Source organism: Lepidochelys olivacea (genome assembly GCF_965140295.1).
Source record: "Lepidochelys olivacea isolate rLepOli2 genome assembly, chromosome: 2".
Lineage (NCBI taxonomy): Eukaryota > Metazoa > Chordata > Testudines > Cheloniidae > Lepidochelys > Lepidochelys olivacea.
Genome location: NC_140412.1, coordinates 85,447,450 through 85,474,083, shown reverse-complemented (window position 1 = coordinate 85,474,083; position 26,634 = coordinate 85,447,450). Strand labels below are relative to the sequence as shown.

General features: G+C 40.1%; 1 protein-coding gene across 3 annotated transcripts; it reads right to left on the bottom strand.

The window, feature by feature from the left end:
- Positions 1–345: 345 nt before the first annotated feature.
- On the bottom strand, positions 346–26,628 carry NDC80 (NDC80 kinetochore complex component). Of its 3 annotated transcripts, none has more exons than XM_084618735.1 (17): positions 26,534–26,628; positions 23,242–23,352; positions 21,659–21,745; positions 20,306–20,429; positions 19,995–20,164; positions 18,086–18,188; positions 17,105–17,191; positions 13,029–13,122; positions 11,521–11,627; positions 8,602–8,746; positions 7,532–7,737; positions 6,209–6,361; positions 5,564–5,653; positions 3,787–3,879; positions 2,149–2,279; positions 1,419–1,521; positions 346–996 (listed from the first exon to the last, which is right to left on the bottom strand). In XM_084618735.1, the coding sequence occupies exons 2-17, from the start codon at positions 23,340–23,342 to the stop codon at positions 874–876; spliced, it is 1,917 nt and encodes a 638-aa protein (XP_084474861.1). In that variant the 5' UTR covers positions 23,343–23,352; positions 26,534–26,628; the 3' UTR covers positions 346–873. The 3 variants fall into 3 exon arrangements, with proteins under 3 accessions (XP_084474861.1, XP_084474859.1, XP_084474860.1); XM_084618733.1 differs by having other exon boundaries at positions 26,423–26,560; XM_084618734.1 differs by lacking the exon at positions 26,534–26,628 and adding an exon at positions 26,164–26,338.
- Between the last annotated feature and the right edge of the window lie 6 nt (positions 26,629–26,634).

The following is a 26,634-nucleotide window of genomic DNA, read 5'->3' as shown; positions in this document are numbered from 1 at the left end:
CCCTTTATGAATAAATACCATGAAAGAGGGGTACTGGTGTAATCAGTTTGTCAGGTCTGAGACAAGAGTTGCTTGTAAAGTACAGTTAAGCCTTTGCCAGGTGGTTTCCTCTGAGTGTCAGCAGGTCTGTGAGCAATACCAAACATGCTCAAGCACAGTCCTCCTCCCCTGTCTACTGCCTGTTCTCTTTTGGTGCTGCTGCTGCCACTGGTTAAAAAACCAAAACACTGTCTTTTGCAGGGCGTGGGGAAGGATGTGCACCATCAATAGAAACAGTTAAATTTGCTATATACTGTCAAATGCACAGTAAACACAAAAATGGGAAAAAAACCCCTTTCATCTCAGTTATTAGTAATCTTATAGGTTTATTGCAACATTAGTCAATACAAAGTTTTCAGATGGCAGATTTTCAAGTTGGCAATGTCCCTTTTAGCAGTGGGACTTGATGTCCCATCTATAAATCCATTCCAAGTCATTTTTCAGAATGGTAGCGCTGTATCTTAAACCCATTAAATATTTCTTGGAGGAGCACAAGTAACGTGAACACCTCCTACTAGTTACAGAGGGATTAAAATTAAATTTGTTCTCTGGGTTGTGTCTTGCCATAGTTGCATAAATGGATAACAAAGAAAGTAAAAACAAATCCATTACTTTATTTGCAAATAATTTGATTAACCTCTTAATTTGTTTTATAGAATGATGCACATACTAAAAACTAAAAGGAAGCTATGTACATTTGTAAAAGAGTCTATGAAACATAACAGCAATTCAGCTAACAAGGAAATCTCTGACAGGTGATGCCTACATTGAAGGACGGATGCCTCTAGAGCTCTGCAAATTCAAAATTTTTATCTTCTTCATCCTTTTTGAGAATTACACTGCATCAGCCTTCTTTTTATAGTTGTCTAGGATCTCTCTTAAGTTTGCCAATAAATCTTCTGACATGAATTCTTCAAAGTCTCTATCAACCTTTACATTCTGCTCACCCAGGTATTTCTGAAAGAGAGTTTCAGCAAACTAGTTAAACTATTGCTTTCTCTAATAATGTTGAACGATGGTTTCTTCTTAAGTATTTGGGATTTGCGAGCTGCATGTGTTTTGAGTAATCTCAACTTCTAAATGTGAAATATTTTAAGTCATTCTATTCTTGAGGGAGACGCAGGAGGAGGAGGGAGGAAGATTAAAATGGACAAGGAAGGACTACTAAATTTCAGCTGCCATTCCTGACTTCTACTGAACAAAGGATTAAACTCATCAACTTTATTATCAGAAGCTCCAAGCTCTTTTTAACAGGACTATAGATGCTATGATTGGTATTTTATTCAAAGGAGCAAACTCTTTAATACAGATGCAGTTATCCTTCGGAAAGTCCCACGTTCAGAAGGATTTCATTTTAGACAGCAACAAGTTTGACTTACCTCTACTGATACTACATGAGTAGCAATCACTTCCAACAGTCGGTTCAAATTATCACCCACTTTCCTACTCTCTTCTGTTGTCATCTGCATAACAACCTGGTATCTAAAGAATAAAAAGCCCTTTCCTTAATTATACAAGTTGAACAACAGTGGAAACAGAATCACTTTACTCTGGCTGATGGTTCAGAGTAATACAACTTTTTATGGGATAATTTATTTGAATTAGATCAGACTTGTTTTCTTAAACTTAACTTTGAAAAACAAGGATAATTTTTATGCTGGTCAATAAAAAGTAAAGGATCACAAGGAAAAGAAGAACAACAGAGAAAATCCTGTCTATCAGGATCAAAATACAGCTTTCCTGGATTTTTCTGGATGAATTACTGCACTCAAGTATGTCTTTACTGAACTCTGATGGATTTACACTCTCACTATAACCAAATACATCATATGAAGGTACACTGGAAGACAACTGAACACAACTATGGGGCAAACTGGTTAAATATCCTGGCAAAGCACATTTACTGTGGAGGGAAAATATTTTATAGCTCTAAGCTTGCAGAAGAAGGGTAATGATATTGAGTCTCATGAAAAATAACTGAAATGGGTACTTACTCACTTAAGGAACTATAAAAATATCATCATATAATGCTAGACATGTTAAAACTTAACACTGAATGACCTGTGCAATATATCTCAAAAACCAATCGCTAGCTGTTGTTGGACTTACTGCCGCTGAACATCATGCAACTCGTTCATAGCTTCACTGAAGCCTTCATTGATTCCACTCTCAAGCAAGTGTTTATGCTTCTCCAATAATTCCAGCTCAGTTGCACATTTTCTCTCTCTCTCTTCTGCTTCCTGTAATGGTAACAGGAAAGTTAGTATTTCTATTTTTTATTTTTAAGAGACAAAATTGTTCTCTCTCAATTTCCAACCAATACTCATATTAGAATTAGTAAATCAACACACTTGTAATGCCATGCTGCAGCTTATTTGGAAACCAAATGAGAGAGTTCAAGGGGGTCCCTTTGTACTACTCTGGAGTACAACTCCCACTCCACCCTTCAACGCTTGGGTTGCTCCAGCCTTCCCTTCCAAGTCTAACAGCCAGCCCGCCCTCCCCCCCAAGTTATTTGAAGAATTAAGATAGGCAGTAGTATTCACCTCTCTCACAGTGGGAGTACTCTGGGATCCTGATTACTCCTGCACATTTTTGTGATTTTACAAGAATATCCATTTTTAAGTTTTTCTTTCCCCTGTTCCTCTGTGAAAGGCTCAAACAAAACAGGCGAAAGACTGACTATATGCAGGGAAAGAGTGAAGTTGGCAATACACATAGTGCTATCAAATGCACAAAACCAACAAAAAGAATTCCCGCACTCCAGAGCTTTCAGTTCTAGTAAACTTAAATGTTACTCATAATAGCAGATAAGTCATACTTCTGCTCAAAAATTGTTGATAGTCTTTCTAATGTTTGTATAGTGTTTTGAAAGTTATATGAATAAGTATTATTACCAATATCACAGCTGTTAAATATTTTGTTGCCTGGGGGTATGTCTACACTACCTGCCGGATTGGCGGGCAGCGATCGATCCATCAGGGGTCGATTTATCTGGCACAATAAATTGACCCCTGAGCGCTCTCCCATCGACTCCTGTACTTCACCGCCGCGAGAGGTGCAGGCAGAGTTGATGGGGGAGCGGCAGCAGTCGACTCAACGTGGTGAAGACACCACGGTAAGTCGATCTAAGTAAGTCGACTTCAGCTACGTTATTCACGTAGCTGAAGTTGCTTAACTTAGATCGATTCCCCCCCACCCCAGTGTAGACCAGGGCTTACTCTAATAGCATAGTATCAATAGCTGAGTTTAGGTGTGTTGTGAGGCAAGAGTGTGATGGTCAGCTGCCTTCAACTCCTAATTAGTGCATCAGTAGCCAAGTAATGCAGACCCTTTTTGTGGTTTACAGCTCCACTAACTCTTTCAAACCTACACCTCTAACATTAACACTAGCTTATTTTGAAGTAGCATTTTTTCCTGTGCATCACTCTTTCTCAGAAATATAGTTCTCAGGGCAAGAACAAACATAAGAGAAGGGGTTGCTATACAAGATGACAGGTGCCAAAGCAGTAATGGGGATGTTAAGGGGACCACTCAGTCAACAGGAGGGCTCTTTTTTGTTACCAAACATGTTCTACTGGATGTTAGATCAAGACTTTCTTCAGCGCTGAAGTCTCAATTATGTATCAGTTTGTTTATGACTGTGACAGCACCAATAAGACTCAAATGGCCAGTCAGAACACAACTTTCGATTCTCACTATCCAAATCCCCCATTGAATTTGTCTCAGTTTATAAATAGTGCCTACCTTAAGCTTCTGGTGGTAAAGGTCATCCAGCTTTTGGGCCTCTTCCTTAAGCATTTTAACACTGCTTTTCTTTTCTAATACCATTGTGTTCACCTGAAAGTACACAGTTGGTTAAAAAAGTCCAGCAGTAGTCCTTCAAAAATTCCAACCTGCAATTTTGAGTACTTTCCACCTTCACAGAAAATATATACATAGAAGCCACATCCCCCCATGATTCTTATTTCAACTCCCAAAGATGAATACTTAGATCAACTCCTATTATGTACCAGTGTAAGGAATAATTGTTAGTGACACAAACTATGTATACAGAGAGAATTGTACCCTTTGCCTTCAGTATTACCTCTGATTAAGTGGGGATGGAGGTTGGGGGAAGAGGTGAAAATAAGCTACTTCAAAAACAGGTCTTAATATTCTTAATATGAATAACTATTAGAAAACTAATATAAACTTTGACAAGCCATATTTTCTGTGTACAAAACATTTCCTGAACAAGAGAATTTTGTAATAGGTGTCCTATTAAAAGTGCTTCTTAAAGTGGCAGCAAACTTAGCAGCATGTTATTTCATCAGAAATTTCAAGAACAATTCTTCTATCTGATGCAGTACCAGTTTTGAATGCTCATTTGTTGGCTCCTCCTCCAGACAGGTCTACACTTTTTTTTTAAAATGCTGCTCCTGTTAGCTAATACATATATATTATGTGTAGTATACACCACATTAATGGATATTATGCCTTCAGTATTCATATACATTATATATATATATGTGTTGGGAAGTTATAGTAACTGAATGTATTATACTATTCTTTCCACAATTCTGTTCACCCATGTCAAGTATCCCATAGCACTTTGCAAAGCTGAGTTCAGAAACTCATTAGAAAATAGGAAGCCTGTCAAAGTCAAGATACATTTGTTCTAGGTCCCAATAGAGGTACTTTCACAGGCAACTGTCTTGGAATATAGTATCCAAAACAAAGATAAGGAAAGGTATAGGACAAGAAGTTAAGGAACTGGTGAGTTGGATCTTAGGTGATGTATAAAGTAAAGTACTTTTTAACTGGTAAACAGCCATGATATAAATGTAAGTGGTCTTGGGGCTGTATCTTTGAAGCACACCTATTGTGTGATAATCATGCTGAGAGAAAAAAAAAAGAGTTGTTCTCAGGAGGTGTATGTATGTCTTCCTTTTGTATTGTAGCACACTGTTTTGTATATAGACAAATTGGCTGAGCTTTGTTATTTGGGTTCTTGAGCATTTTTAATATCCAACTGCAAATATAGTCAAAATCAATTGGCTATAATATTAATCAACAACCTCTAAACATGGAATACCTTCCCCAAACTAATCCATCTTCAGGTACCTGCTAGGCCCAGTTCTACTCTGAAACCTACAAGATATCAGTCAGTTAGTGATGGCTAGGTTGCGCAGAAGTCTGAGAAAGCTCATTTTACTTATTTGTTTGTCTAAAAAGAAAAAGCTTTCCAATATTTCTGCAAACTTATGTGACTGCATCTTATTTTTGTTACCCTTGACCACCCAACTTTCTCTTCTGTTAATCACTTTTGCATCTTTGAGGCATGGACCATAGGTACCTTTGTTTCGTACTGTGCCTAGTACAATATGGGGTGGGGGATGGACTGACCCTGGCAAAGGCCTTTGGGCACTACCAGAATAAAAAAAAATAAAAATAAAATGTTTTTATAATATGTAAGTGGTCAAGTGTTAGTAATGGTCTAGCAAAGCTTAATATCGAGACACCATAAGCATGTGTAGCTCACCTGTTCCAATGTATCCTCTAAACCCATTTTCTTGTGGGTAGCTTTTCTAATTTCTTCTTCTGTCCTATTTATGAGCTCCATAAGGGGAGCCTGAAATGCACATACAAAAGAAATAGCCATTTAAGAAGCGGTGCGTGTTGCAATAAGGAAATTGTCCCAGAAACCTCCAGAATTTACAATAATTTAGAATTGAACAAAACCATTATTGCTCAGAGAAAAGCCCCACCACAATTTAAAACTTCAAAGGATGGGCATCTGGAACCTCTTCAGCAAGACTCAAGCTTTCAACCAAGCCACTTTATAAGCAAAAAAGATGACTTGGGGTGGTGTGAGAGACAAAAAGAAAAAAAAACACCCTGAAAGTGATGTCAGTTTCTCCCCTCCCTCCCAAAATGACTTACCACTCCCACCACCCCTTATACTTTTTTTTTTTTTTTTTTTTTTTTACTTAGACCATCTATACTTTACCATTTATTTCCTTTTGCCATTCCCGTCAGTACATCTCAAAGCACTGTACTGACTTTACATAAAGGGTAGTTTAAAACTTCCTAACAAAGTTGCTTATAAATGAAGTACTAACTCTGTTCCTAGGAGCGAAGCAGCAATAAAATTATCAGTCTTTTAAACACAATGGTGTCCACTTACATGAATATGAGTTCTGTATTTGACTAGACAGTTTGGTCCTGCTTCAGGATTAAATTTAATCTCAAAGTCATGGCCTTTAGAATTCTCTGCACTTATTGGGATTAGTTTCAGCTTTCGAGCCAGCTTGTGATACTCTGCCAGTTGTGTTTCGATCTGTTCGGTTGCAGGGGGAGAGAGGAGAGGGAAAAGCCAAAAATTAACAGAAATTCCAAGCATGCATCCAACTCCAAAGCCTTGCAGCAAGCTCATTGTTCTTACTATGAGTAAAAGAGTGCCCAATTGCTCCACGAGCACACACACTTCTTGGAAATGCAAGAGTTCTAGGTTTTGTTAACTTACCAATTAGCGTTTTTGGTTTAACCACTGCGAGTCTTGTAGATTGGCTCTCAGAAGTTTCATAATGTATACAAGTGAGATTGAACAGTTTCCTTATTTGACTTATTGTATTTTCTCATCATGAAGTATAACTACTCTCCAGTTTTCACTTGGGTACTGACTCTCAAAGCTAGGAGATGGATACTTATGAGTAGTTTGTAAGGCTCCAAAAAAAGGCAAACATCTGTCATAACTGCAATGCTTCTAATGTAGGGAGCAAGAGTTATGGACACTGCACATACACAATTGTATGGCCTAGCAAGTTATTTTAATGATTACTTACCTAGAGAGTTTCAAAATTGGCCTGTTTCCTGATCCCCAGGTGTTACTTAGCAACAGTGCAATATCTATTTTGTTTTTATTTCGCATTAGCTCTGAATTTTACAGCTATAAGCAAGTGCCATGTAAAGTTATACAGTGTTTGAGCAGAATTTTTTTTTTTTGGTGTGCTTTGCCCAACAAGCAGCAACTTTAAAAAACTGCCATTTTAAATTAGAATACTAAGGGCCAAACTCATACTTTCAGCAGGGCTGAATTCAGTGGAATTGAGGGATGAGTTTGGTCTTAAAAGCTCAGAGAAATATTGATGCAAATTAAAGTGCTAAAATGGCATAAATTACATTAGGGATATTTAATTCCAAAAAAGTGATTTAGGTGCATACCTGCTATCCCATAGATGATGCACAAATCATTATGCATCACAAAGACATTTCCACTCCACTTGAAAGGAGAGGTGGGCAAGAACAAAAGTGTTTGTTCAAGATAAGAATAAATACAGACACTTTTAACAGATTAAAAATGATAAGACACATTACTGCTATTGTTAAATTAATTTAGGAAACTAATTGGCAGTAGTGTCTTAAATTTCAGTTTTTGACTAATCTTGAATTAAGTTTTAAGGATGCAAACTGACAATTGCCTCTCTCAGATAGTAGTGCTTTCACATACCGCCTCTTTTCCTTTAGCATATTTCATCTCTTCATTCCATAATTGGTGTTCTTCTGCCTCCAGTTCCTTGGTCAGCTTGTTGATGGTTTGCTGCAGTTCATCCCTTTCATGATTTATTCTCTCAATGTCTGCAACTGAGTACTTCTGGTTATCAAAGATGTGCTGGAGGCGTGCATTCTCCTGCTTCATCGCTTCAACTTCCATTTCTGAATTTACAAAATGTTTTTTTAGATCTATTAGAAACTCAGACTAGTTAATGGCTGTGTAAGCATTATAACTACTCCATATTAGTTCATACTTTGCTTTCTTAAAAGTTTCCTAATTTAATACCTGATGTATCTTTCTGAGCCCTGGAGCTAACATCTCTAATGTGACCTAATTCAGCAATACTATAACTTTTAGCAAAAGAAAAGGTGATTGTTTCAGAAGTTTGGGCAATTTCTAGTTAAAACAAGTTAGAATCAGATGTTTTGCCAATTAAATATTAATATGGAAAGGAAATCACTAAATATACACTAAAATTAATAATAGAATCTTACATTTAGAAGGATATTTTTGTATAAGAAGGATCCCCAAATGCTTTACAAACAACATAAGGATGCTTTCACTCAGTTTTGAAGTAAACCTAGCTCTAGACCAGTGTTCTCAAGCTTTTTGTACTGGTGTCTCCTTTCACACAACAAACCTCTGAGTGCAGCTATCCTTATAAATTAAAAGCGTGTAATAACTTCATGACCGCCAATTTGAGAACCTGTGTTCTAGATGTTAAAATAAATAAATAAAAAAATCAGGATCAACTAATAGGTTCTTAAGTATCAGCCTATGCATTTTTTAAAAGTGATGCATACATTGGTCTGGGAAATAATCACTCACTTGCCATTTCCTCACCACACCCTCTTCAGAGCCTATAGAGTGGCTACAAATCTAATAAAATCTGTTTTGTTAGGAATCTATATAGGAAAGTTTCTCTGTAGGATCATGATATGCACAATAAATATTTCACACTCATAAAGCTGAACTAAGTTGTTTTTAGCATGGTCGACCATTTGTGAACAGTGCTTCTTCCTCACCTGCTGTTTCAAGTTCCCCATTAATTCCTTTCACTTTCTGGTCAAGGATGGTTGCATGAGACTCCAGATTAACCATGTAAGCCTGATATTTCTGAACATCTGCTTGCAAAGAAGATTTCAGTTTTTTCAATGACACTAAACGATCCTTTTGTGGGGAGGAGAAGGGGGGGAAAAAAAAACACCAACCTCTCACTTAGAGAATTTGTAGAAATAAAATCATTTTTACTTTCTATGCAGGACTGTGCCGTGACGACAAGAAGCTTTGTTAGGCTGATGAAGTTTTCCTTTATACTCGCTCCCTCTTTTTAGCAGTTGACTTGCCCAAAGCCTTAGGCATTCCCAACAGCTTTATTAACCTCAAACATTTCAATCCAAAAGCCTCTGATACTTTTGTTTGTATCACAACAACACTTAAAAGCCTGTATCAAGGATAAGGGCCCAGTAGTGCTAGGCACTGAACAACAAGCAATAAGCTAGTTCCACCTCAGAGAACTTGCAATTTAGGGTTATGACAAGACAACAGATGGTGGAAACAGGGGAGAGGGGACAACAGTAAAACAAGCACATTTTGAACAGGAGAAGTACAGAAACTCCTCACTTAAAGTCCTCCCGGTTAATGTTGTTTCCTTATTACCTTGCTGATCAATTAGGGAACATGCTCATTTAAAGTTGCGCAATGCTCCCTTATAACGTTGTTTGGCAGCCACCTGCTTTGTCCACTGTGTGCAGAAAGAGTAGCCCGTTGGAGCTAGCCGCGGGGGGGTGGGGTGGAGGGGGTGGGGACAGGGGCTTGGAACCAGGGTGGATCGGCAACCCCCCTAAATTCCCAGTGTAGCAGCCACCCAGCAGGCTATCAATTGCCAGGCAGTTCAACTGTCCCTCCCCCCACTGCCATGTGCTGCTCCTGCCCTCTGCCTTGGAGCTGCTCCCAGGAGCCTACTGCTTGCTGTGCGGGGAGGTGAGGGGGTGTGCTAATGTCAGGGGGTAAAGGAGCGGGACATGGCAGGACAGGGGTCAGGGAGCTTGCTGGCAGCAGCTGCTGTCTCAACTTGCTGATCTACTTAAAAAGGCAATGTACTTAGAGTGGAGTCAGCATACTTAAAGGGGCAATACACGTCTCTCTCTCTCATACATGGTGTGTGTCTCTGTCTGCCATGCTGTCACCCCTCCCTCCATTTGTGCTGCCTTGTAGAGCATGAGGCTACATTAACAACGTGTTAACCCTTGAGGGCTCAGCCTAGTGCTAGTTCATCATTTAGCAGTAAGGTGTTCCCTGGGAAATATTCCTCTTCCACCCTTTGACTCCACCACCTCAATCAAGCTTCACAATCATCATTGCTGTGTTCTGTATTAAATTGTTTAAAAAACTTATATTGTGTGTATATATATATAAAAAAATATAAAATATAGTCTTTTGTCTGGCGAAAAAAATTTCCCTGGAACCTATTTACAATAATTCTTATGGGGAAATTGGATTCGCTTAACATTGTTTCACTTAAAGTAGCATTTTTCAGGAACATAATTACAACGTTAAAGTGGCAAAGAGTCCTCTGGCACCTTATAGACTAACAGACGTATGGGAGCATAAGCTTTCGTGAGTGAATACTCACTTCGTCAGATGCATGTCATGGAAATTTCCAGAGGCAGGTATAAATATGCAAGCAAGAATCAGGCTAGGGATAACGAGGTTAGCTCAATCAGGGAGGATGAAGCCCTCTTCTAGCAGTTGATGTGTGAACACCAAGGGAGGAGAAACTGCTTTTGTAGTTGGCTAGCCATTGACAGTCTTTGTTTAATCCTGAGCTGATTGTGTCAAATTTGCAAATGAACTGAAGCTCAGCAGTTTCTTTTTGAAGTCTGGTCCTGAAGTTTTTTTGCTGCAGGATGGCTACCTTTAAATCTGCTATTGTGTGTCCAGGGAGATTGAAACGTTCTGCTACAGGTTTTTGTACATTGCCATTCCTAATCTCTGATTTGTGTCTATTTATCCTTTTACGTAGGGACTGCCCAGTTTGGCCAATGTACATAGCAGAGGGGCAAGGCTGGCACGTGATGGCGTAGATTACGTTGGCGGACGTGCAGGTGAATGAACCGGTGATGGTGTGGCTGATCTGGTCCTCATCCTCCCTGATTGAACTAACTTCGTTATCCCTAGCCTGATTCTTGCTTGCATATTTATACCTGCCTCTGAAAATTTCCACTACATGCATCCAACAAAGTGGGTATTCACCCACAAAAGCTTATGCTCCAATATGTCTGTTAGTCTATAAGGTGCCACAGGACTCTTTGCCGCTTTTACAGATCCAGACTAACATGGCTATCCCTCTGATACAACATTAAGTGAGGAGTTACTGTAGTCTCAGTTTCCCAGTTTCCTAGCTACTGAGCCAATTTATATTTCAGTATATTATATATATTTAAAATACTTAAACTGACTTTTCAAATACGCAATGCTTTCTTACAAAACAAACATTTTGATAAGTTGCTGCCACTTGTCCCATACTCTTCTCCCCCCAAAACCCTCTAGATATTAAGTCCTTGGAGAGAAATCCTGTTGGATAAACAGTGCTTAGAATTACATTGGCTAAACTGTGAACATTGCAAAGTCCTCCATTATTTGAAAGTATCTACACAATACCTAACTGTGACTCAAGCCTTCCCAATAAAATGTTTTATATTGCATAGATATAGAGCAAATGATATCCAGGGCCAGCGTGAGTCACTTGGAACATCTGAAGGAATATTTACATTTTATTCTAGCATGAAATAGCCACATCAGTTTGCCCGTCTTACTGTTGTGTTATCAATGCTTTGCTATGGAAATATTATTTCCAAGGAATGTGAGCGGGGACCCGGAATATCAATATAAATCAAGTTAAAAAACAGCTCCCCTTCACTTATTTGGGTATATTTACTAACCGGCTCACTTTCCCTTTCTTTTTCTAGTCTTGCAATCTCTTCTTGCAACCTTTTATTTTCTGCTGCTAGAGCCTCCACCTGGAATTCATCTACATTAAACAAATCCTCTGCAAGGAAACAAAAAAAGGTTAGACTGCTCTCGTAAAACATCAACATCCATACTGCATAATACCAATGCAGTTGCTTTTATTATAGCACACCAGACACCCAGGCTTTGAATAGACACACTTATCAAAAGGTTATAATTTTTATTTAATTCTTATCACACAATCTAGAACATAGACAAAAAAAAATATAAAATTAATCCAAGTGAGTTCTTGCCTATGTCAGATATATGCAGAAGCTCTACCATGTGGCGAGTTCCAGTAAACAGGGATTCTCAAACTTTTTGAAATGATTACTACACATAATTGTAGTAGAATGTTCACCTCATGAACCAAGTCCCTCAAAACTTCTCAAGTATAGCCCCATTTGTGACTGTGCAATATGTTACTTATGTAAAAACTGTGATAAATGTGGGGGGAAATGGTCACTTACTCACTCTGCTCCTCTAACAATGATTCTCTTCTTTTCCTCCCAGGTGCCTCCCAACAATTTGATTTGTCCCTTCCCTTGCTCCTTGCACATGCTGGACAGCTGCCTGGTTCTCTTTCCTTTTGAACTTTCCCCTCTCACTGATAACTCATGTCTCCTCTCCTACTAATGGCTCCATTAGCAGGCAACTCCAGTCCTATTGGTGGTTCTAGTCTGAGTGTGGCTCCTATGTAAACAGCAGCCACTGAGGGACTGAGTGAGATTGTCTCCTTGTTTTCAGCAGTTTCGACAGGCTCTCTGTTGGATGCCTGTAGAAGCAGGTGAAAACAGGGAGCTGCACCATACAACTTGCCAACACTCTGCAGACCATCAGCAAGTACTTCACAGGTCAGTTTGAGAAGCTCTGCAATACAGTGTGGAACCATACAGGCCCTGAAAAGAGACTGCAGAAGTGGAACCTTCTTACTCATCTGATCTGCTGTCTATATGTATTCAGTCACATCTGCATCTTTTAGTGAGAAAAGGAACTTTGTATTGCCTTTTATTTGTCAGCCCTGCTGAGCCAGAGGTAAGAATGAGCAGCAAATGCTATTTCATCTGTGCATCAACAGCATTGCATAATGCATTCCAATAACTTACACCCATACAACACCACTGATAACACAGGATTGCACGAGTATTGCTGAGGGCATAGGGTGACCAGCCTGTATTACTGGGGATGATACATAAGATGAAGACAACCTCATCTGACTCTCAGAGCCCAGGCTGAGTTTGCATGGTTGGCAGTTTGGAGGGGGGAAAAAATCCATCCTTTTATTTTCATATCTAATTTGCAAACAAGAGAGAAATATGGAATCAACCTTTTAGTTACAACTAGGCACTTTACAGAGAAGAATTTCACTTTTAATTGAAACAATTTATGGCCAAATATAGACTAACTCCTTCCCCCCCCGACACACACACACACAACTTACTTAGCTTTGACTGCACTTCTGCATCAAACTCCTCAAAAGTGTCTCCACCCTTCATGAAGTGCTCATAGCACTTTACAGTGTAGTCCATAAAGAGCTGAAAATACAATTTAAAAAACTTGCATAAAGGAAAGCCAAAAGCTTCTAAGCATCTGGATATCCAGTTCCATCCCGCAAGTGGAATTAAACTGAACATTTTAATCAAAAAGATCTGTTATCAGTTTATTTACTAAGCACTGTCCATGTGCTCAACTCTTTACAATACAGACAGATGGGGTCTGGCCCAAGGGATTTACATTCTAAATTAAAAAACAGAATACAGTTCATACTTACTATACACCAACTGATCAGATGACCATTAACTCTTAGAACTGTTTGTTTTAATATGTTTTTGTTAGGATATTTTTAAATAGTTTGAATGAAGATAGCATAACTATATGGTACATAGAATAGTTTCTTTCCTAAGTATAAAAAAGAAGGTACAAAGATGAGAATGCAGAAGAATACAAAAAGAGAGGCAATGGAGTGAAAACAAGAACAGGATGAAAATAAAGTGATGTAAGCCAGAGCAGAGTTCAGAGGTTTGAAGGCAAGGTCCAAAAACTTGACTTTCAGATAGCAAATGAAAGGATTTAAATAGGGACTTATATGGTACATCAGAGGCATGAGGGGAAATTTTTTTGAAGCAGCATTCTGCATGGCCTGGAGGAGAGCAAAGAGAGAAACCAGCAAGGTGTACAGTAAATGAGGCAGAATGGATGAGGATTCAATGGTACATAATGGGGAAGAGGAAAGATTAGAGGCAAAAGGATGAGTTCAGTTTGAGCTGAAGAGGGAGAGGAGAAGGAGTAATAGTCATCAACCAAAATGCTCAAGAAATTTGGGAAAAAACAAGAAGTGAGCATGGAGAGCAAAGCATGAAGAGAAAAACCATATAAGAGTGAATCCAAGTGGGAGGAGTAATCAACCACATTAACAAAAGAGGAGTCTAGGCAAGCAGCTTTTTGGTGTGGCTATGAGGTCTTTGGTGACCTTGATAAGACATTTAAATGGTGCAGTAGAACTGGATTTAAGGGAATTAAAGACAGAAAGAATAGATTGTGTATTCAATTGAATTTAGATGCAAAGGAGAAGGGAGGAAGCTGATGTGGTATTTGCAGAGGTAAGTGCGGACAAAAAAGTCTATTTTTTGGTGGTTTTGTTTGTTTTAAAAATAAGATGTATGAGGGATGATCTGATATAGTCCCCTGACAGATGATGTAGCCTGTATTGTTGGGCAGGGTGTCCATGTAATCCAGGAATCCCCAAAGATTGTAATCGGTTAGCAATTTTAAACTGCAGTTCTCTCAAGAGCAACTGAAAGTGGTATTGTGTGTCTTTTGTTTGTACGTTAACTCCAGCTCATATTTGTTCAGTTTACAGAGGTTTTATATTTTAAACAGTTTTTTCCATTGCAACTGCCAGCCCTGCAACCTCACCCCAGGATCCAAAATTCATCCAAGGTTCTTTCTTGCTTGTACATCACTGCTCATAACAATTCTATAGGTCCAATTATGCCCTCTGTCAAACTGTGCAACCCCACTGAAAAGTACTGCATAGCTTTAACTCAGGGCAGAACTTTTATTACTGATGATAAGAGGAGGAAAGAATGAAGCTTGGTTTTTAGATCTGGGGTTAGGTTGTAGGGCTAGCAGCTAGAAATAGTTTTACTCAGTTTTAATGTAAAAATGAAGATCTGAACTGGCAACATTTGTGACTAAAGGACCTCTTGATGCCAACTGGCAGAGGGCCCGGGATAAAGGGATCCCCTGGGTTCACCAAAAGAATTTCATGTAAGGTCTCTAATGAAAGCCAGTCCACTGTCATCATAATCATTGACAGATGTACATACAGGAAATATGTGAGGAATTATGAATATATGCTGAAAATTATGTTGTATAGGTCTGGTAGTTAAAGGCAGATCACTAAGGATACAGTACCTGGAGACAAACTTCTCCAGATAGAAGATGGGAGACACTTATCTCCCTGGTGGACCATTCAGTATCCAGTATCTCACAATAGAAGTCTATTAGCATACTGATTCAAATGCTAATGAAGAACTTATGGAGACTTTAGAAGAGAATTAACAGGAAGAGGTAAATGAGGATTAGGGTTGCCAATTTTGATTGGATGTATTCCGGGAGGTTTCATCACATGACAATCTTTAATTAAAGATTAATCTTTAATTCCTGAAGTCTCGAGGACAACTCTGAAGGGTTGGCAACCCTAATGGGGATGGACAGTTGTGGGGAGTGGAAGGGAATGGAGAAGCAGGGTGGATAAGGAACCCTGTTTTCAGGTGAAAAAAAATCAAAGGTTTGGTCTGGTATATTTGGGGATGCAGACACACACCCTGGCATCTTTTAATCTGTGAAGTCAAGCTGCCAGTGGGCTTGATTTTATAAAAGGGAGATCTCAGCCATCCTGGCTGAAAATTCTTAAAAAGGACTTAGGGTAAGCTCTCCCACAGCAGAAAGAGTGAATTAGGTTTAGGTCTAGAAAGTCTGTTATGATTTTGTTTTGTGTGTAACCATATTTCCAATATTCTTACTACCATTTGAATCTTTATGATCAGAGAACAAACTTATTCTGGTTTTTCCTATACATATATCTGAGTGCTGTGGGTTAAGTGGGAAGGCAGGTAATCCTGGATTAAAACTAGTAAAATGGTGTGTACTATTCCCTTGGGAGCAGTGAATCTCAGAGTTCTGTGAGTGTTCAGTGGAATAGGGGCTGGACACTCCAGAGGGATGCTTGAAAGACTTGGGGGTTGGCATGTGCCTATTGCTAACCTATGCAAAGAAATTGAGGCCTAGGGAGGCCTGGAAGGCAGTGCTTGTGTTGCCAAAGGATGATGGAGTCAGGGAACCGATCTACATAAGGCACAGACAAGACTACTTCATGCTAAGGGCAGATGGTAGTGAGGTGCCGCACAATCCTGTGAAACGTCACCCCCATAAGAAAGAAACCCTACCTTTTTTAAATGGAGTTACTGTTCATAACAGTATTGCAATTTAATAAGAAAAGAATCAAGTTCCAAATAGAGGAAATCTTTTGGACTTTGCCAAGAGAGGAAAATGAAAAGCAGGATGACAATCCTCTCTTCTCTCCTCCCCACCCCTCCTGAGGAGCAGAAGCACTGTGTGACAGAATCATAAAAACAAAGGATTCCTATTTTAAATTTAACAAACAGTTTCTATCCTGAAGTGGAACACTTAGACTATTAATCTGGTGTTAATCCACATTCAGGGAAGTAGTTTTAGCTGTAATTTACCAGTGCCCAGACAAAAGGAGGATGAGTGCCTTTCCTAAGAAATTTATTTTATTTTAAAAATTAATTTGGGTTGAGGTAAACAGTCCAGCCAATAATCGAGAAAATACAATAAAGCTTATGCTGCAGACATAACATAGTACAATCTTACAATTTTAAAAAAATAAGGAGACACTAGTACAAACTGTTACTTTCTTAAGCTAATTTACATTGTATTTATGATTTTGTGAAAAATAGCATTAAAGATGTAAGACTGACCAAGAAAACTGAAAGCCGAATTAAACTAGCTTAAGTTATACACATTGTCTTATGACAGTATACTTCAGAATCTAGGTCAGAGGTCCCCAAACTGTGGGGCGTGCCCCCTTAGGGGTGGAAAAACATTCAAGGGGGCATAGTGGGGCCAGGGGAGAAGAGAGGGAGCACCACCCCATCCAGCTCTACTCTAACTCTGCTCTGGCCCTGCCCCCAGCCAGGATCCCGGCTTCCAGCCCCATCCCAAGCCTCGACCCTCAACCGTAGTCCAGCTGCACCTCTGCACCCGGCCCCAGTCCTCACTCCTGCCCCCAGCCTCAGTCCTGTTCCTGGCCCCAGACCTGCCTCCAGCCTCAGCCTCTTTTACCCCTGTTGCCCCCCCCCCCCCGGAACCACAGCCATGCCAGCCTTGGCTCGAGGGGGTAGCGGGTAGGGGAGACACGACCCTGAAAATTGTGGGGACCACTGCTCTAGATGATCAGTTACTATAGTCACTGGTAAATTATTTTGGTACCTTATGATGTACAATTCCATCTTCTGTTTCTCCTTCCCAGGTCTGTCCTTCATCAAAGGGTGTGTTTTCCCTCATGGCAGAATACAACTAGAAGGGGAATTAATGGCATATGAAGTTAATAGTACTCCAGAGAATGCAGTCTGTGAAGACCTCTACCAGTTGCTGGATTACAGTATCACATTAATTTTAAGAAAAAGTCCATGGATGCAGAATTAGCATCACTGGACCAGTATCTCCTTTTTTTGGAGGTGGTTTCTAAATAGCAGCAGTGAAAATACCAAGTTTTGTTAGTTTAATTCTGCTGTTATGTTGCCAAGCTAAGTCTCGCAAGAGAGGCAAAAGAACTGTCTGGAGACTCCATATAACAAAATTGTATCATTTAACCTTCTGAATGTAAGCCAAATGTATCTTTGCAGCCATAAATACTGGAAGTTTTAGGGTTGGCTTTTCAAGAGTGCTCAAGACACAGGCATACACATCCCATTGTGGGACAGGTGTCCTGCATATTGAAAATCCCACCCTTACAGTTTAAATTTAATAAACTGAAGTAGATGGCCAAGGTCAACAGGAGCAAAAGGGAAGTTTCTCAGAAGCAAGTGGATTTTTCAAGCCCTATCTTACATTCCCCCTTTGAACTGAGTCTAGATTTTTTTAAGTGTTCATATATTTCATTTTTACTTACATGTAGGTACCTTGTTTTAGTGTAGGTATTAATCAACATCACAAGTTAGCTTAACAAGAAGTGTAAATATAAAATTAAAATCAAGTCATATGATATAGCATTATAAAAATAAGGCTAAAGTCTAGCTCCTATGTTACATCATCACTAACAATGTCATCTGGCAATTTTTTTTTTTTGCTTTCTTATTGTAGTGTTTAGGCTACTTCAAAAGTCACTTAAGATACCTCTAACATTCTACCCTACAACAACACTCCATACATGAAAACAAATTTATTCTACTCAGTGAAGTCAGATAGTACCTTGACACAATCGATTAGCCAAACCAAAGCTGCTACAATCTGAGGCCAGGTGTGTGGAGCCCCCACTGTGTATATAGAGCTTTTTGACAATGCAAAGGGATACCTACAATGAAAAAGAATCAGAGCATTTTTCAAATAAAAGTTTTGTTCTGGTAAAAATACCCTGACTACACAAAATGACATTCTTACATACACCTTGAGGCGAACCTTACCAATAAAAGCAAGGATGTGCTTCTACAGAGAAGCTACAGAAGAGCAAAATAGATTCTATTTTACATCATGCATAAAAAAAAAAAAAAACAACAGCTAAGTTCCAAAAGCAGAATATTTCAGCTGGTGATGACAGGAGTTTAATGTCTTCTTGGAGTGAGGAGGTGGCGGTTTGTTGCATAGACAAGGGTAGTGCTGGAGCCAGAAGTGATGTCTTCAGACTATTCCCACAACTCCCATTTGCTCACCAGATTGCAAGACACATCCCTCCCTTTTTCCCTCTTTTTAGTCTGGTGCTGGGGGCAACTCTTGATCTTGACTCTCCTCTGCTGCTCTGCCTCCCCACCTGACATCTCCCCACTTGGAATGATTCTCCCCTTTCTCCTTTTTAGGCTATTTTGAGGAGAGAGACATGCACATCAGTGCTAGAAGGCAGGAGAGGGAGCTATTTAAATAGGTGCTAGGAAAGGAGACAGAGAGGCCTGGAAGGGAGGGTGATGAGGTGAGAAAGGAAAAAAGAATTCCAACATGTGAAGTACTGACCTATCTTTTCCCTCACTGTGGGATGTGGTAATGGTGCAGGCAGGTCTGAAGCCCATCCACTCCTAACCAACTGGCCAAGAGAAACAGAGGAAGAGCACCCAAGTCCCCACTAAATGAAATTCTCACTTCTGGGGCTCTCTAAATGCAAGACTGGCTTTCAAAAGTGGTTGTGAACTTAAGATCATATTATGAGGCAGAAATAGCATAGTTTTCAGATCCTAGGTTGAACTTACAGTGCTGGGAGCTAAATAAAACAACATCTGGAATCTGACCAAATTTGACATGCAAGTTACTGAGAAAGTTCATAAATATATAACACCTGGATGTTGCATTGCTAACTACAGACACAGTTTGGAAATCTTCTGAAATTCAATGTGTGGAAAAGTGAACCTTTTCTTCTGATTTTGGATTGCAGTATGCAAAATTAGTTTAGATTTATAGGGCAATGAGCTAAAAATGTTTTGCTGGTAAAGTGTGCCAAAGTGTTTTAAATGCAAATGTTCTTTAAACACCCAGATTCAGTTTTTTAAAAAAATGAATTATTTAAATCCATCTTCCAGCTCTGGAGACAAGTTTCTCAAACAGTCTTTTCATTACAAGAATCATTACCATGTTTTGACAGCTACCCAGGATTGTATTCTGGTTACCTGGTCTCTAGTTAAATAGTCAGTTTCTCAGTATCACAAAGAAAGGCCATTAGAGAGCACCCTTCTTTTCAAAATTTCCACTAGATAACAGAAACCAAAGACCTCGCGTATTTGACATGGTGAGCATGCTTGACTCAAAGATATCAATATGAACTGAGGGTAATCATCACCTTGCTACCAGCACAAGGCACCTCACAGGATGAGTTAAATGCAATTCACACTTCCTCATGAAGTTGGAAATTTGGAGACTACCAACATTTAAGATTTTTTGAAAATGTTGGACCTACTACTATTTCCAAGCAACACCTAAGATTACTATTACAACAGCTAATTGTTCAGCTTGAGTGAAACGCACCCCAAAAAACCCTCTACATTCAACAAGCCACCTCCTAAACAAAACAAACAGGACCAACAACAATACTGGGGAGGGAGTTTAAACTACACAATTTTAAGTTTTACCATGCCCTTTTACATTAAGAAATTGACAAGAATGAATTCCTGATGCATACCCAAGCTCTTTAAAGATTCTGGGGATTTCCTCTTCAAACTTAGAATCGGGAAGCTCGTAAGGGCACAGGAAGCCATAGATAAAAGTGAAGATCTTTAGGAAGTCCTTAACAGATGGAGATTGGAGTGATTTCATGGAGACATTATGGGCATAACCATTCTCTACAAGAAACTGAGAAAAGACACATGCATATTACTAGTGTATGTAGGTAGATTCTAGACAAAAGCTAGGTTTGAGGCAAAGAAAAAAGGTAGATTTTGATTAACCCCATTTATGATTTAAACCAAACATTTAAAGAAAATAGCAAAATACCTCACAGAGCTGTCGGATACACTGCTGGATGAATGCCTTGTCATGAAGTGGCCTGGGATCCTTGATCTTTTCTGTACCAAACACACCATACTGACTGTTACGTGAACCTCCAGGACCACTAGTTCTAGAAACAAAAAGTTTAGATACCTGTAGACCATAACCGTAGTGTTCTTAAGCTTATTTACTTTTATTCACTTAATCACTTTTATTAAAGAATAATTACTCTGCTATGTCATTTGTATTCTGGAACAGGTTATCCACACGGAGTTATTCTGAAATAGTTATTGCAGAATAAGTTATTCTGCATTATCTATGCTAGTCAATGTCTCCATTTAGACAAAGCCTTAGTTTTAATACTAGTTGAATAACAACAGTTAATTGGACTAATAGCCAAAACAAACAGATATAAACCTTATCCTTAGATTTAAAATATAAATTCTCATCTTCCTTACCTTCATCCTATCACGGAAGTTTTTGGTGGTCCCCATCCTCTAGCTCAGGGGTCGGCAACCTATGGCATGCGTGCCAAAGACGGCACACGAGCAATTTTTAATGGCACTCTGCTGTCTGCCACGCACCTACTCTATGTGGACAGTTCCGGGACCCCAGACCGGCAGTGGGCTGAGCGGGGCTGGCAGCCGGGATCTTGGCTGGCAGGAGCCGGCGGACGGTACCCCAGACTGGCTGCGGGCTGAGCCACTCAGCCTACTGCTGGTCTGGGGTCCTGGCCGCAGGCCCTACTCAGCCTGTTGCCGGCCTAGGTGAACGGAACCCCAGGCCGGCAGGGGGCTGAGCGGGCCAGTGGTGTAAGATCAGCATTTTACATTTAATTTTAAATGAAGCTTCTTAAACATTTTGAAAACCTTGTTTACATACGACAATAGTTTATAGTTATATAATATATAGACTTATAGAGAGAGACCTTCTAAAAAACGTTAAAATGTATTATTGGCACGCGAAACCTTAAATTAAAGTGAATAAATTAAGACTTGGCACACCACTTCTAAAAGGTTGCCAACCCCTGCTCTACCTTATTATCCCCAACTCAGGTCTAACTGAGAAAAAAATTCATGTGGGAGCAGAGCAGTACAGCCCACTAAAGACTTTTCCCATTGCCTCTCCCCTTGCTGTGGCTTCTGAGGGGAGGTCAGTGATCTGCACAGGTGCATGATCTCTGTATTGCTCAACCCTTGTGAGGAGAGATAGAGCTATGAAGCTGCTCCTGCTCCAAAGTGCCCCAAATCCATTCTTCCCCCACCGAAATCTTTCTAGGGAAAACATAAATTGCAGAAATCTTTAAAAAGTAATTGAACAGCTTTTTAAATTTACTGCACAGAGCCCTGTCATCAATACCTTTTACCAAAGAAGCTGACTTTTCTTTCTGAGGTACCAGATGCAGGTTTACTCATACTCAGCTTCCCAAAGGTTGTTCTGTCTTGCCTTAAAAAAAAGGTTTGTGTAAGTTACTGATATTACAATAAGTTCACCTTTATGCTCACTTAAGAAAACTACAGCACATATTCATAGCAGAAGGCAAGTTAGACCAGGGTGTATGGATTTGTGTCACCGATTTAATCATGATTTAAAACAGCAAACCTCAGTTTAAATCATCGATTTTAATTGTGTTTTGCATTTGTACTTTTTAATTACTGTCCTAAAGAAAGGCTGATTTTCATTGATTGGTAACCATGAAAACATACTGATTTACAACTAAATATAACCTTTAGAATAAATATGCTGCTGCTTTTTGTTACCAGGAGGATACAAAATGCCTATATACATTTATTTATGCAATTATATAGCTTTAGGTACATTTACTCAGATTCTTAAATTTGACATTTTTTATTATGTTAGAAATGGTGAATGATATTTATTAGATGAACTTTGTACTTGCAATATGTGTGAAGGTCTACTTGGGTGTAAATTCAAATTCAGTTTAAAATGCACAAAACCGGCATTCACTTTTTTATTAAATAAAACCACTTTAAATATGCTGGGTATACAAGAAAAAAAACCATAAAAGAATATTAACATGATTTGCGTTTAAAACTGACTTATTAAAAAAGGAAGTATTATCTGTAGTTAATGAATTGAATTGATTGTTTCTGGTCACTGTGTCCTGCAAGATTTTAGAACTAATAGAGATCCTCTCACGCCAAGCTTTTATTTTTAGATTGGGAAAGGAAGACAAGCTTTCTGGGTTCAGTGCCCATCTGGTTTCTTAATGCTGAACTAGTTGAATAAACTGAAATGAAGAAAACATTCTCTCTACAGTGCACCTGCAGAAAAGGCAACTGCTACTTCAACAAGCACTGGTTCCGGGTACTTACCCAGTGACAAACCACAGAACTGGTGGAACATTCTTTAAAAACTGGCAACAAACACATATTGCTTAGAATTATTTTTTGCATTTAATTTAAATGATTGTAATAGAGTATAATAAATAAAGGCATTAGCACAGATTGATAATTTTAAATTGATTTTTAAAAAATAAACCTGTACTTAAATTTTAAAAAAATCAGATTTTTTTTTTTAAAAAAGCACCAATTTTCATCCACCCTGAGCTAGACTAAGCATTTTAGAATTACAGCTTCTTGGTGCTGCTGACCAATTAAATATATTGTTTGGAGACTGCCACTTGTATAAAACCACTGCTGCCAGATGTTCTGTACTTGATAATGCAACAACAACAACAAAAGTTAAAATATGACATTTTAGTCACTTGAAAGCCAGGAAATTAAAGTTTTAGCTCCCAAAGTATCATACATTGACCATATTTGCATGCACACATAAATTATGGCATTAAAGTTAACACCATCACACAACTTGTTGTTTATGGATCTGACCCTACAGAGACTTAGACATGCTTAACCCAATGGGATTAACAATTAACTTTGTGAAAATCCACTCTGAATGACTTGATCAGTGACACTTACGCCTGTGGTGTCTGAAGACCCATCTTGTTGGTATCCTGTACTCTCAGAGGCATCATGGATTGTCGACTACTGCTACCAGTGGTACTCGAGCTGCGCCGCATTGTGATTAAACTACAAGGCAAATTATGTTGGTATTAGAGGAAAGTCACAGTGTCAAGGAACATCATCCTTCTTGTAACATCACAGCCAATATGTGCAGAGGCTGGATTGAACTAGGGTGGGTTGGTATCTTGGACCAGCAATTATCTGATGGCCCTATCATTCCCGAAGAAATTGAAGTTTTGTATAATAAAAGAAATAGTAAGTAAGCCTCCCAAATGTATACTGTCTGAGAACTCCAGATAGAGACTGAAACAAAAGCTTTATGAAAGGGATGACCTGCCCGATTCACCTTAGTGATGCTCTAACTCTGAAGGCCACTAATAACAGCATTAAAACATTTAAAGGAACTATTTCACCAGTGTTATATGCAGTGTTAGCTCCAGGATATTAGAGAGACAAGGTGGGTGAGGTAATATCTTTTATTAGACCAACTTCCGCTGGTGAAAGAGAAAAGTTTTTGATCTACTCAGAGCTCTTCTTCAGGTCAGGGAAAATTAATCTGAGCGTCAGAGCAGAATATAAAGAGGAATAGATTGGAGAGATCAGATATGGATTGACTGCTTTGTGAAAAGTGTTCACCTATGGGTGATAGGGTATTTTTCTCTTATTTTTCTGAGAGAGTTAATTTGAGAGTGTAGTGATTGCCTAGTTTCACCCACATTGTTGTTGTTGGGGCATTTGATGCACTGGATGAAGTACACCACATATTGTGATAGGCATCTGTAGGACATATTTCAGAGTAGCAGCCGTGTTAGTCTGTATTCGCAAAAAGAAAAGGAGTACTTGTGGCACCTTAGAGACTAACACATTTATTTGAGCATAAGCTTTCGTGAGCTACAGCTCACTTCATCAGATGCATTCGAAAACTACTCCTTTTCTTTTTGTAGGACATATGGATCTTGAAAGATATGTTATGGGTGAGAATGGTGATTGATCATTGTAGTAGGGGAGTTATGTCTGCAAGTTTTTTATCTGTTATTCTGGCAGGGTCTGGGTTGCTTTGACTTGGTAGGTCCTAGTCTGTAGGGAGGTTGCTTCTCATGAGCATGGCAAGGTTGGGGGGAGTGTTTGAAGACCAGAAAAGGGAGTTCCAGAAAGAAATCATTCAGGATGTGGTCCCCATCAAGTATGGGTTATAGCTGTTTGATGATGTTTCATAGAGGTTCCAGTATGGGGTGCTAGGTGACAACTAGGCATGTGTGGTCAGTGGGGTTATTATTTCTGAATTGAAGCAGGTTCTCTCAGGCTATTTGGGTGGCCCATTCCATGATGTGATCTACTTCTCTGGTGCAGTGTCTTTGTTTGGTGAAGGAGATTTTAAGTGGGTCAAGGTGTGTATCCCAGTTCCCCACCCCCCACCAAGCATATTCTTGCTTAGGTGTAGATACAAGATTTTTTGACACGTCTGGGGTAGATACTGGATCTGTGAAGTTAAATCTGGTGATCCATGGATTTTTTATATATAGTTATCTGTAGGGTTCCATTGATGGAGATAACCATGATGTCCAGCAAGTTGATGCTGATATGTGAGTGTAGTAGAGAGAGAGTGATGTATGGGAAGTGGCTGTTGAAGTTGCGGTGGAAATCTATGAGGGAATTTAGGTTGTCTGTCTAGATGATGAAAACATCATTGATGCATCTCAGGTATACTATTGATTTCATGATGCATTTTTCCAGAAATTCTTCCTTGAGGTGGCCCATGAAGAGGGTGACATATTGGGGAGCCACTGTCTGTTCCCATGGTTTGGACAAAGTGTGTGTCATCGAATGTAATGTTGTTATGGAGAATGAAATGGATGAGTTTTGCGATGGGATGGATGTGTGTGTTTTGCCATCTGTCTTTTAGATATTTGAGGCAGGCAGAAATGCCATCATGGTGAGGGATGTTGGTGTATAGGGAGGTGACATCCATGGTGGTAAATATAGTGTTCTGAGGGAAACTGTTAAAGTTGCAAAGTTCCTGGAGAAAGTCCATTGAATCTTGGAGGAAACTTGCCCTTTGTATGGTTTAAAGACAGGTTCTAGGAGTCCCGATATTGCTTCAGAAGGAATACCACACCCACATATGATATACAAGCAGGAAACCCAGGCAGATGCATCTTAGGAAGCATGTAGAAGTTCCCTGGGGTGGGTTTGTGAGGGGATGAGATTATAGATAGACATCAGCTCCACTGCAACACCAGCCTTTCAACAACTCAGGCACTCTTCTCAGGACTCTAGTAATCCTATCCTTACTTTAACATTAGGTGCACCCCAACCTTCAAGCCCCCCTCAAAGAGCATTCCCTTGCAATATCCAGACCCTGTCATTGGACACTTCCAGAAATTACCAAGTCCGCTATCGCCAAAGAGACAATGTACACACCAGCCTTTTGGCTCAGTGGAGGACGTGCACCCCACTTTAATATATCGCACTGAGATTAACCCTTTCCCCTGGGCGATCTCTTTGCTGCAGCCCGTGCGCTTTGGACGGAGACAGCTGCAAAATCCAGGCCAACCCAGGCACCTGTTGGTTTTACCCACAATACCCTCCCCAGCCCCACAAGGCCTGCATAGCTAGTGCAGGGCAGGCCTGCCCTACTGGGGTGTGTGCGTGTGTATGGGGGGAGGTGGGAGGAGTACAGTGGTGCCTTCGGACTAGCTAGTTGGCAGTAAGGCCTGTCCGTGCCCCTGGCAGGCGGGGCAGGGGCTCCACGTGACACACGCCCCCACCTCCTTCTCTCACAGGCAGAGCAGTCCTGAGTAGGGTTACCAACTCTGACTGAAGCTATTCTGGAGGTCCCCCCAACGCGACGCAATGCTGTTGTCTTAAAATACCCACTTAAGTCTCCTGGCTTGCTTTCAATAGTCACCAGCAGTTCGATGCCAATTCCAGGAGACTCCAGGCCAATCCTGGAGGGTTGGCAACCCTAGTCCTGAGGAACCGGGCCGCCCCTAGGGACTCTGCCCGCTACCAGCAACGACGCCTGCAGAGCGGGAGAGAACTTGAGCGAGAGGCCCCGGCCAGACCGCCCCGCCATCCCTAAAGGCTCCCTCCCACCCGTTGGCCGGGGCCGCACGCGCCGGAGCCACCCACTCACTGTTGTCGTTGCGGCCGCCGCAACTTTTTCTTCCTCCCGTCCCAATTTCAAATCCACCCGCCACCGGCGTCTCTCGGCCTCCTGCCCAATGCGCGCAGCCGAGCGTCTTACGTCAGGCGAGGGGGGAGACTCTGCCAGTGGCAAGGAGCGCCGTCTCACGGGGGTGACGTCACTTCCGTTCTCCTCCGGAGGGTATTTGTTCTAATAGTTAC

Bases quoted from the DNA above. Each gene is read 5' to 3' on its own strand.
- NDC80 (XM_084618735.1), bottom strand. From the start codon at position 23,342: ATGCGGCGCAGCTCGAGTACCACTGGTAGCAGTAGTCGACAATCCATG. The intron at 20,165-20,305 runs GTATTTTGCTAT...GTCTTTTCTCAG, and splicing joins GTATCCGACAGCTCTGTGAG to TTTCTTGTAGAGAATGGTTA. The intron at 3,880-5,563 runs GTGAGCTACACA...GTGTACTTTCAG, and splicing joins TAGAGGATACATTGGAACAG to GTGAACACAATGGTATTAGA.